Here is a 12,721-nt window from a genome sequence, read left to right on the forward strand (position 1 = left end):
TGTAATTAGTTTCAGTACAGCACAACAAAGTATGACATAATGAAACTACGATTAAAATCGTAAAACCAGGCAAATATAGAAACTGAGTAGCAAACTTACCCATGGTAGAAGCAGATAATGGAGGATAGATGGCCAGATCAAGTTTTTCAACGTCGGAGAAGCAAAGTAAGCTGTTACTATCGCGGGATCTCACGGTCTTGCGTACGTTCAGAATTATGGCGTGACTTCATGATCTTGCGTGAATACGGCTGCCGCTGCGCTGCCGTAACGCGCCCGGCGGAAATGCAAGCAGGGCAGAGCCGCGGCCGTAACGCATGCGTTGGAATCCCGGCGTAAGTCCCTTTCGGCCTTCTTCCTTCTGGAGTTATAGGAGGCTCTGGGGTATCCAATGGAGTTCATCCCAAAACACATTCACCTAAATAGCCTGCACCTTGGGCGGTAGATCAGGTGGGGGATCGACACATGTAAGCCGGTGCCACAACATGGATGATACCGGATTATTTAAAACCAGCACCCGGCCTTTATATGACAGCTTAGAAAAGATCCATCGCCACTTCCTTACCCCTCCCTCAACTATTTCCAATGTGTTTTCCCAATTTCTTTTCATATAATCCTTCCTTCCAACGAACACACCGAAATACTTTATCCCACCCCTTTTCCACACCAGCCCACCTGGCAACTTTACACCTGCGGCTACACCTTCGCCGATTGCCAATGCCTCACTCTTAGCCCAGTTCACCCTTGCGGACGAAACTTCGCTAAAGTTGTTTATAATACCCTCCATGATAGAAACGTTTCTTTGACTCTTGATAAAAACCACAACATCATCAGCGTAAACAGAAATCTTAAAACAACCACTGCCCCGTGGGAAAACTACACCTGGCAAAATCTTTCTTATGTTATGGAGTAGGGGTTCTATGGCCAGGGAATACAGCATCCCCAACAGACTGCTTCCCTGCCTCACACCTCTCTGTACTTCAAAAGGGCCACTCAAACCACCGTTGATCTTCAAAATACTGACCAGGGCTGATACAAAAAACCTGCAGCGTGTGCCAACGGAATTTATGTTCAACCCGGTCAAAAGCCTTTTCCTGATCTATGAAAATCCCGAATTAACATGACATTGTCAGTGATCAGCCTGCCAGGGACACAATAGGACTGGTCAACGTGTATCACCTCCGCCATCACCTTCCCCAGCCTTGTAGCCAATGCCTTGGACAACAACTTATAGTCTGTGCACAGCAGAGAGACTGGCCTCCAGTTTTTAAGTTGCTGCAAATCACCCTTCTTAGGAAGCAGCGTGATGACGGCCCTCCTGCAGCTCAAAGGTAAACACCCTGAGGCCAGACTGTCTCTGAGGACAGCGACGTTTCCACCAATGACTGACCAGAAAGACTTACAAAAATCTGTAGGTAGACCATCAATGCCAGGAGCCTTTCCACTTTTCAAACCCAAAACTGCAGCCTGCAGCTCCTCGGCAGTTAGGACTTTCTCAAGGGCTTTGTTGGGCTGGACCTGAGGAAGACCCTCAAAAAAAGGCAGGTCTCTGTCAGAAATATCTCGTACAGCTCCTTATAGAAACCTGCTGCATACCTGCATATTCCATCAAGATCAGAAACAGTTGCTCCGGTGTCAGTGCACAAAGAATGGAAGATCAACCTCTGATCATTCCAGCGCTCAAGGCTGAAGAAATAATGTGATGGGGCGTCCATGTGCATTGCATCCATAAAACGGGACCTGACCTGTGCCTTGACGCCCAGCAGACTGCTCCAAGCTGTCTTTTTTGCTGTGAGTGCCTCAATATGGCCTCGATTTCCTGTGGACTCTGCAAGAGACTGCAGATTCACTATCTCAATCTCCAGTTCTCTCATTGACCTGGCTCTGTCCCTGCTAACATTGAGAGTTCCTGTACTGTACATTGTACTGTTGACATAGTTGTCTGATCCGGCACTTGCTCACATCCCACGACTGTTGTCAGGAGGTATAATCCCCCTTACTCTTCCTGTACTCAACCCAAAAAAAATAAAAGCCTCTACAAAAATCCTATCAGCTAGGAGAGTAGTATTAAAATGCCAAAAAGCACTTTTTGTTTTTACCTTATTGATTAAAACTGAGCAAGGGTTAGGTGAGAGATACTAATTTTGAAAAAATGGCTCACAAAAGTGCCATACAATGGTCAGTAAAACCAACAGGAATAATAAAACTGCTTCTAAAAATATTGAGGTGGTGCATATTGAGGGATAAAACATTGTCTTTTGTATGAGCCCAGGTGTACTGTTTCTGAATACCATGGAAACTTCTCCACACGTCCCTCAACTCACTGAGGGACGCCATTGGACGTGTGAGTCGCCTCAGAGAGGCAGAATGAGGCTCCAGGTGAATCCTGTCTAACCTAGTATCTTCAGTACAGTTAAAATCACCTCCTAAAAGTAAATACTCATCACTATCACATTGGCTTATTACTTTGCCAGGTGTGTATAAAAACAATAACCGGTCAGTCTCTTTTGGTTCGGGTATAAATAGTAATGAAAAACATTTTCACGTCTTCATACTGTGTTTTAACTTTTAAAAGTCGTCCTTCCACTTCCACCTCCTCATTGTATGAAACTGGTTTAAAATTATTGGAAAACAAAATGCCCACTCCACCACTATTAAAAGGCTTGTGACTTGAGACATCTCCACTCATTATTTTTTCCAATCTAATTTCGTTATCAAGTGAGCTATGTGTTTCCTGAATGAATAGAATGTCATGTCCATTATCTTTTAATAATTGATAGAGAGAAGCTCTTTTAAAACAGTCCCTTGCACCATTCAGATTCAAAGTGCCAATTTTAAAATCGCACATGGTTTTAAGAGGGAAGGGCTGCATTTAAAGAAACACACTAATACAATAAAAAAGAGAAAACTGCTTAAAAACTCTCATCATTGGAAGCAATCTCAAATTTCGCTTTTACAATCAATTTTTTAAGGCAAAATATTTCCTGATCAGGTAAAACACTATCAGAAGATTCCCCAGTGTTCTTTTTCGACCCAATATGTTTTACATACTCAATAAAAGCATTCATATTGGGGAAGTACTTTCGCACTTGTATTCTGGGGGCATTCCAGGGACACCGCGGAAATCGGGGGGACCGCAGACGCAATAGCCGCCAGTGGCACCGAAGCAACCAAGAGTACCGCGACCGCGGCAGGCGCAGGGAGCACCGTGACAGCGGCCCGCGATGGGGACACCGCGCCGGCGGCAGCAGCAGCAGCCGCCAGGGACACCGCGGCAGCTGCAGCAGGCGCCCCCGGGGACACCATGGCAGAGGCAGCAGCAGCCGCCGGGGCGACCCCGACAGCGGCAACCGCCGTCGCCACCGGTAGCCGCCGGAGGGACCGCGCCAGCGGTAGCGTCAGCAACAGCCCCCGGGCCCACCGCATCAGTGGCAGCCACGATGGACCCCGTCAGCGGCAGACGCCGGGGAAACCCCCGCACCACCGCTCAATGATGCACAAAAACGGGCAAAATGCCCCTCCTGTCCGCACTTGAAACACTTCAAATTGCTCGAAGTGGCAAAGACTGTGTAATCAAAATTTTCAACCTTGAATTTCAAGACCAGATTTAGATCGGCTTCATTATTCTTTAAGATCATGAAAACATACCTTCTGTAGGTACAGTGGCGGGCTGTACTATTAGGCAAACCAGGCATTTGCCTGGAGCCCCAGGCCCCATAGAAGGTTTTTGGGGCCCCCAAAATGCCCCAATGCATATATTTTGTCCCCATATTTATTATTTTTTATAAAAATCTCTTCAAAATAGTAGCATCGGGATGTCTAATTACTCATATTTTGACGATCTTTCCGTGTGCACCCCCCTTCAGTCTGCACTACATGGACTATTCCATGTTACGCGCATCACGCTCATCACGCGTATGCAGAAATGATGTCAAATTCAAAACAGTAAGTGGTAAGAGAGAGAGAGAGAAATCGAGTGAGACATAAATCGAGTGAAACATGAAGCGATCGTACGAAAGCGGGTCACATAAAAATAAGAAGAAAGACCAAAGGCAGGACTTGCTTTCAAAGCTGCCAAAGCTATCCAGCTTTTTTACAGCCACCGCAGTGTTAGCGGGACCGTCGGCGGCTCAAGAGCAGCCGTCAACGTCGTTTGCTGTCATGTTACTGCTCCTTTCATTCCAAGTGGCTCTGGCTCAGCCAGCAGCGATGCTAATGACGTGTGTCAACAAACTGACGGAGATGATGCACAACTGGTAGTGAATATTGCTCATTCTCCTTCTTCCACTTCGGTTATTGAAGTTGACGACAATAACGATAACAATGACTGCGAGACACATATTCTTGTGGATGACCCAGCACTCTGGCCCAAGCTGCTGTGTCTTGGGCAGGCGCACACATATTCTAGTGGATGACCCAGCACTCTGGCCCAAGGGCCGCAGATTCACAAAAGCATACTATTAAATAGTAATGAAAAATGATGAGAGGGTGAACAGGTCTTGGTTAGTCTAGTGAAAGTGCAGACCGTGTTTTTTGCTTTTGTTGTTGCCTTTTTGGAAAACAAAAACAACTGAGTGAGGAAGGATTTAAACACTGGAATAAACTTGCAATGCATCTAATCAACCATGAAAGGTCTGAAGAGCACAGGAAAAATACTGATAGCTGGAAGCAGCTATCAGTAGGTTTCCAGTAGGTCACAGCATATAGCTGCTGTGACCTACTGGAAACCCTCAGGTAAATGATGACATAAGGTTAACAGTCAGTGTAATGTGTCAACATAACTAATCTTATTGTTTTGTATGTTATTCTCAATTTGTAAATAGATAATTAACATTTGCATGAAAGAAGGATAGTGACTTTTGTTCATCCCTTGTATGGAGTATCTCATTATGCGACAGAAGGTACAATAAACCGGTAGATGCAGGGGCCCCTAAATTACTGTTCGCCTGGAGCCCCCAAAGGGCTAAGTTCGCCACTGTGTAGGTAAACACATGCTTTACACGGGGGGAATTTCCCCCAACAGAAGCAGGTGTTTTTCCATAATCCGATAAATATGAATTTTTTTTTTTCCTTCATTTTTTTTTTATTTGGGTTTTGCACCTGGGATATTTATTCAGAGGAGACGAGGAACTGAGCGAGCTGCCCGTCGACAAATTTGCCCTAAGCTGCCAAATGAGGAGGGAGGGAAAGAGAGACATGGAAAGAGAGAGAGAGGAGGGAGAGAGACAGAATAAGAGAGACAGGGCGGGAGAGAGACAGAATAAGAGAGACAGGGCGGGAGAGAGATACTCATTTTGAAAAAATGTCTCTCAACATAACTCAGAAACCTAAAGGAAATCTAAACCTGTGTCGAAAAACGGAAAGCTAGCCGGATGCTGTTAGCCAGCTAGCGAGCTATGTGGCTAAAGCCACAACGGGGCCTCACCTACACATCAGTCAACAACTCCTCCTCTATGCTGTTTCCGTTTGTCAACACATCACCTCTACACACTTTTTCATCATCCTTGTTATCCTGCGTTCACACCAAAAGATGCATTTGTTGCCCGTACGCGTTGTCGCCGAAGTTTTGCGGCGCAGCAAATCAAGTTTTGCGGCGCAGCAAAACTTCTGCTGCGCCGCAAAAGTTTCTACTCCCCTGACCAGGCATTTGGCTCAGCTCATTGACACACACACACGCACACACACACACAATGATACACAATACCCAACCCAAACAAAACCAGCAAAACATGACACGGCAACATTGCCCAATGTTTTTACAATGGACATCGGACAACGGCAGAGGACATGTTTATTTCCAAATGTCTGCAAGGATTGATTTACAAGAGAGATAGTAAAGTGGTGAAAAACAGTTAAATTATTCACCCACGTAAACACGTTACCTACTGTTAACAATGGGCCATCGTAACAAATCGCCTGCTCGGCATGCCATGCATATATGAAAGGGGACGCAAAACACAGCTTTGGCAACGCTGTTGAACGCTGATTGGCTGTCGCAAAATCCATGCCGAAAAATCCGAGAACGCGCTGCAAATCAAATCTTGCCGCGCGGTTTTCTCGGCAGCAAGTGGTCCGGCAGCAAACCCGCAACGCGTCTCTACATTCACTTTGAATGGGATCGTGATGCGCGGCATCTTTTTGCATCTTTTGGTGTGAACGCAGGGTTAGAGCTAATGCTTGTTAGCGCTACAAGGTCTGAGTGCTGTAGCCTGTGTACACACATAGTGCTGATTTAAACTCCAAAGATGCACTGGGGGAACTTTTTGTTGCTTACTTGTTTTTAAAGGCTAATTTGAAGGAACAAGAATTAGCTGAACCTCCTCTCCCAACGCTCCGAAAACAGCAGAACACTGCCAGCAGGGAATATAATTATATATCGGCTCGTTGGGAGTCCGCACTAAAGGATTTAATTTGTTAATTGTCTGTTTTTGCCCGGCTGTCTACGATCTCCGACCAAAGTGCTGCTGGCTTCATTTAGCTTCGTTAATTATCCCAGAGACACGACTAAAGGTCCTGCTCTGAAGAGGCTGGTTGGAGCAGACTGAAGGCAAAGAATAGACAGGTCAGAGCCACGCACGCACACATGCACACAGAGACACACAAACACGCAGACAACACACCAGTGAAGTAAGGGTGTTCGGTGATGATAGAATAAACTTGTGCACATATGTACACACCTGAAGGATAAATAGCTAAGTAAACCACTGGCTTAGGCTGAGCCTACTTAAGGAAGGGATTATTTTGCTGTGTAAAGGGGTTTATTTATGGTGTGAGTGTGTGCTGAGCAGAAACAGAAGTAAATGTCCTTGACTAAGACGGAATAACACCACAATAATAATCTTCTCGCTCTCTCCTTATCTCGCACTTCTCTTTCTCCCATCCCACTGCCATCTCTCTCTCTCTCTCTCTCTCTCTCTCTCTCTCTCTCTCTCTCTCTCTCTCTCTCTCTCTCTCTCTCTCTCTCTCTCTCTCCCTCCCTCCTCATTTGGCAGCTTAGGGCAAATTTGTCGACGGGCAGCTCGCTCAGTTCCTCGTCTCCTCTGAATAAATATCCCAGGTGCAAAACCCAAATAAAAAAAAAATGAAGGAAAAAAAAAAAATCATATTTATCGGATTATGGAAAAACACCTGCTTCTGTTATACGGTATTCTATATTCAGTTGATCAGCTGGTTAATCATTTTCTCACTAAGAAGCAAAAATATGGCTCTAACCAAAGGTACAAAGGTATTTTTTTTTTTATGGACAGACAACGAGGTGGAGTTGCTATTGAGGATAACCCTGGATTATAAAACTAAGAAAGCTATGGAAACCATAGATTGGAAGTCGTCTGTCACAAAATATGGTGATATTCTCAAAGGATTGGTGGCGGAATATCCAGCAAGTGTTTGCGGTAGCCCTGAAGAAAAAGACTTTCCACAAAAGATTGAGGAAATTACTAAAATAGGCTTAACAACAAAACTGAAGGCAATTGGAAGCAAATATAGACAGGCGGTGGATTCCGGGAGGAATCATGGAACAATTGTCCTGCTATATTTTGATCTCTGCCAGAATATATAGTATATAGTAGTAAATTATTATCAACGGCTAAACATTCAATCAGGACTGTGACAAGAAATGTTAACAGTTGTTTCTCAGTTGGCCTGGGTAAAAGAAGAAGGCTCATATAGACAACTTCAAGGATCCAGATATCTGGTCAGTACAGTACTGATGCGTCTTCCCTCTGACTCGTTACACTCTGTGCGGAAGCTTGTTGTGCTGAGTTGAAGGCTGAAAGTCACTCTCGTAGCAAACAGTCACATCAACAGTTTTTTTTGGGTTAACTCTCATCCGAGTCATCTGGCCTTCTATTTGGTGGTGCAAAATGTCACACAATGCCTGAAGTTCTCTCTCCAATCCTCTGGCAACACTGTCTGTAGGGTTGGGTATCGAACAACGGTGCCATTTGGCACCGACCGAATTATGTCGGTTCTACCGAATATCGAATTGTTTTGGAGAAAAAGGTGCCAAATTTCGATACTTTACGGTAGACGACGTGAAAGCTTTTACTTTGTTATTTTTTATCTATCGCAGCCAGCCAATCACTACCGTTGTTGTTGTATACAGGTGACTTGACTGACAAATCAGCATGAAGCTATTTGGGTGACGTGAGACTCGTGACTGCCTTCGAGTTTAAAGCGAGGCAAATTCACTGAACTTCGCGCTAACCAAGATGCGTTCTAAAACGTGGTTATATTTTGTCAAAATTGACAGCAATACTGTAAAATGCAACCGTTGCTCGGCGATTATAAAATGCAAGTCGGGGAACACCTCAAATATGATGAAACATTTGATCATCCATGGCATCAATTTAAGACTGGACAACTGTACCGTCTTCAACACTCCATCTGCTGGGTCTTCTTCTGCTAGCAACGATGAAATAACAGGTACGTTTCCCGCTAGAAGTTAGCTAGCTAATAGCAGGTTAGCTGTGTGCCAGCTAATATTACGGTAGCTAACGTAATTTACTAGATCGTTAGTTGAGCAAAGATTTTTTTTCAAAGTCACCAACAATGGCGTGTGATTGTAGTATAATATAAATAAAACACTACCGTTTGTTAGTTAGTTGGCTTTGCATTTGCCTTTGACTATCTCCTATTTCATAAATATACCATTAAGTAACTATAAAATACTTACTTTATGGTAAGTATTTGATACTTACTATAAATAAAGGGAAGTATAGTAAATATACTATACTACAGACTAAAAAATACATTTTTGTAAAAAACAATATAATTAAATGCATCTTTTGGATGAATTTCATTTCACGCTCCTTCTGATGTGGGCTGGACCCATTTTTCCGATGTGTTTCCCAAAACCCGATATTTAATTCCTTTACTTTTGTTTGGTCTGTGAATAATAACAGAATAAAAATGAGTTTTATCGGCACTTTGCTTGGACATCGTAGCCTTGACTTGATTCATCAACTGATATATATATATATATATATATTTTCAAATATTTTTGATTCACCGTTTGTTCAGACCCCTGCCCTAACACCGTCTCTCTCTCTCTCTCTCTCTCTCTCTCTCTCTCTCTCTCTCTCTCTCTCTCTCTCTCTCTCTCTCTCTCTCTCTCTCTCTCTCTCTCTCTCTCTCTCTCTCTCTCAGATTTCTTTGATTCCCTGTTTGTTCGGACATAGTGATAGAAATCCGAGGAGTAATTGGGAGGTTCCCCGCTGCTCCAACCATCTCCATAACTCCTCTCTCTTCTCCTTCCCAGCAGGGGGGCACAGTGCAGAAGCACAAGACAACCCCCCCCACTAACAATTATACTGATATAATGGGATAGAATGTGTCTTCGCTTCCCACCATCTCTCTCTCTCACTCCCTCTCTCTCGCTCTCCTTTGTCCAATTCTTTGCCTCCCTTTGCCTGTCTCACTTTGCCTCTCTCTCTCTCTCTCTCTCTCTCTCTCTCTCTCTCTCTCTCTCTCTCTCTCTCTCTCTCTCTCTCTCTCTCTATCTCTCTCTCTCACAGTCACACTCACACACACACAACCCCCCCCCGCTTGACGCCGCCCAAGATCGAGCAACCTGGTGGTCAAAGGGGTCAAACCCTCACACATCCTCACCCATACCAAACCACACCTGCACAACATCATCATCATCATCATCATCATCATCATCATCTGTTCTCGCTCAGTGCACCCGGGGTCGGCAGAATCCACCCCCACACCCCTGCGCAGTGTACCCTCAGTCTGACGGTCTAACATCATCACACACCATCCCAGCACGTGGACAACTGTCTCCACAGAGAGCCTCTGACTGGTCGAGCAAGGCATCGCACTGAAAACGTCTGTCCCGGCCCTGCCAAGCCAAGCACCGCCCAGTTACTGGCCTGGCTAACGCCAGACCTCATCTCAATCTACATTAAGAAGAGGTCTGGGAACCACACAATCATTTTCTCGTATTTGAGGCGTGGTTTACGATTGGTCATGAGTCTGTACGTAGCTCATAGCCAATCGTATCAATTATACCAGATGATGTATGTAGAGCGACAGAAATTCAATGAGGAAGAAGACGATGGGTGTGTCACATACACGTCGTCATCGTCTTGACGTCCCTCCCCGTTCTGTGATTGGTTCCCTATCTCAGGCGAAAATCTGATCCATGGAATCCAGGCTGCCTAGCAGCGCGAAATGAGATTGTGCGCAAGGCAGCCAGGCCACCCGGTTACAACAGGAGATGTTTAATTCATAGGGCTTCACTGATTGGCTTGTTCACCTCGTTTAGATAAAATGGAAGGGAAGGGAAACAGTGGAAATTAAGGCAATGGATTCAGATGCCGCGGCGCTAGTTTTTGAATCGGTATTCAAATACTCACTTGTCTGTATCGTTCGATTAGTTGCTAGTGCTTTGTGAACAGTAGGCTCACTCTCGTCCTTAAATAACGTTCGGCTAATGCTAAGCTAACATTAGGCTAATGCAAGCTAAGGCTGAGCTAACGCTAGTTAGTGCTTTGCTAACAGTAGGCTAATGCTAACACCAATCCCACCCCACTTACCAGGTCTGCTCGGCCTCCCCGCTGGGCCAGTGCAGTCTACACATGTGTCCTACCGAGCCGTCCGTCTTGGGGAAAGCGCGCAGCCCGCTGAACACCGGGTATGGCAGCATGACGGCCAGAGACAGTACCCAGGTGGCCGCGATGACCCGGTAGGCGTGCGAGCGCGTCTGCCACGCCCGCGACTGGAGGGGGTTACAGATAGCGCTGTAGCGCTCGATGGCAATGGCCACCAGGCTGAAGGTGGAGATGGAGACCGAGATACCTGGAAGGTGGAGAAGGGGACAGAAACAAGCTTAGGTTGCAGGCTTAAGATACAGATACAGGCTGAAGGTGGAGATGGAGACCGAGATACCTGGAAGGTGGAGAAGGGGACAGAAACAGGCTTAGGTTACAGTCTTAAGATACAGATACAGGCTGAAGGTGGAGATGGAGACCGAGATACCTGGAGGGTGGAGAAGGGGACAGGAACAGACTTAGGTTAGAGATACTGGCTTAAGTTACTGATACAGGCTTAAGTTACTGATATAGGCTTAAGTTACAGATGCAGGCTTAAGTTACAGGCTGAAGGTGGAGATGGCATTCTAAGAATCCAATAAGCTTTGCCTTCTTAGAAACCCAGTCATACTATTGAATGGTCGAGCAACACTATCTCATTTTCCCCTGAGACGGGAGAAATCCGTATTTACCTCTTGCACTTCCTTCTGGCAATGACTCAATAATCGTCATTTTGCGTCATTGCCAGAAGGAAATACAAGAAGGGGGATTTCTATTGAGACTACAAGCACTAGTCCCACCCTTTCAAACCTGCCCATAGGGGGTGGGAACTAATGCGCTAACAGACCTATCACAGATCAGTGCCAGTGCGTTAGACTTCACCTGCAGAAAACATGGCCGATGGTACTGAATACGCAGACGGACACAATATGGAGGATTGGGATTTTTAAGAAGTTATGGTAGAAACGGATGTTCGTGGCTACCTTTATGAGCCACAATATATTGACGAGCAGCTGAGGGCTATGGAGGAACAGGAGGCGGCTGAAGCTGTCGCCGCTACAGCCGAGGCAGACGACCTGCCTGCCGCAGACGAGGAGCCCTCAATGCCTCGAGCTGGGGCGGATTGGTGGTGCCAATGGACACAGGACAAGAGTCTGTCCGCTGCCGAGAATTCCAGCTGTGCCAATTTCTTCTGGACGAATTTCTTACGCCTCATCTGAACAGTTCAGTATTGGATACATATTTCCGGACCCAGAAAGTGTACTGGAAACGCCAGCCAAAGCCCACTGGGTGAAACAGAGTAAGTGTTTGTTTTTTTACTAACACATTGGCTACAATAGTTTTGAGTCCCGGGGAACGTGACAATGTAGCTATCCGAAAGTAGCCAATCTTATTGGCAGATCATAGCCTACTTTACGTTAGCTTGAAGTCCGCGTAATGCTGTATAGGCTACTCAAGGCATAATTTATATTGCTTTGCTAATGTTCTCTTTCTTTCTTAGACAGTATCGGCTTCCTGTGTTGTCTAGGCCATCAGAGTTAATTACCGTGTCTAGTACCGTAGTACCGTGGCTACCAGGAGACAGTAGATGCTGAAGATGGGCTGTGACTATTTTGAATCTAGCAAACGCACACTACATGTTTTATTTTGGTAAATAGTATACATTTTTTCATGAATAAAACTTCAAATTCATGTTGGTTGTTGTTATTTGTTTATTAACCCAAGTCCTGTTGTACTAAAGTAGGCCTACTGTATAAGACAAATACTTATTTCAACTGGGGAGAAAAGGTTGAGTACAAATACTTGATATGCTGAGCTACTGTTATTAGCAAATGTTGTTATGCTGTACAGTAATATTATTATTTATTTATTTGATTAGGACATTGCACATTAATCAACATTTCAGCCAGAGCATCAATATAAATATGAGTTAGCTTAGTTACTAATTTACATAATGTCAGTCAGGGAACTTAACACGCGTTTGTGAGGCCACTAACCCTATTTTAATCAGTGGGAGCCCTGTGCTTGTTTCCCTGCAACAAGAAGGTTCCATCTGGGGGTGATGGGAGACAGTGACACCCTTAGCGTGTTTGAAATGTCCAATCGATTGCGCAATTTTGTTTTAGTTGCAGTCATTGCCGTAAACCCGGCCTCGCATAGGTACTTGGTGGGAAATGGAAGCAACGTTT

The 12,721-nt window shown here is 45.1% G+C and overlaps 1 protein-coding gene across 1 annotated transcript in view; it reads right to left on the reverse strand.

Annotated features, from left to right (window-relative positions):
- Positions 1-10,177: 10,177 nt before the first annotated feature.
- Positions 10,178-12,721, reverse strand: part of LOC115546442 (cholecystokinin receptor-like) — a 61,535-nt gene continuing 58,991 nt past the window's right edge. Inside the window, exon 3 of the mRNA XM_030359924.1 lies at positions 10,178-10,800. Within this exon, the coding sequence (XP_030215784.1) occupies positions 10,535-10,800 (266 nt within the window). The 3' untranslated portion in view covers positions 10,178-10,534. The remainder of the gene's footprint in view (positions 10,801-12,721) is intronic.

Source organism: Gadus morhua, chromosome 7 (assembly GCF_902167405.1).
Source record: "Gadus morhua chromosome 7, gadMor3.0, whole genome shotgun sequence".
In the NCBI taxonomy this organism is placed as follows: domain Eukaryota; kingdom Metazoa; phylum Chordata; class Actinopteri; order Gadiformes; family Gadidae; genus Gadus; species Gadus morhua.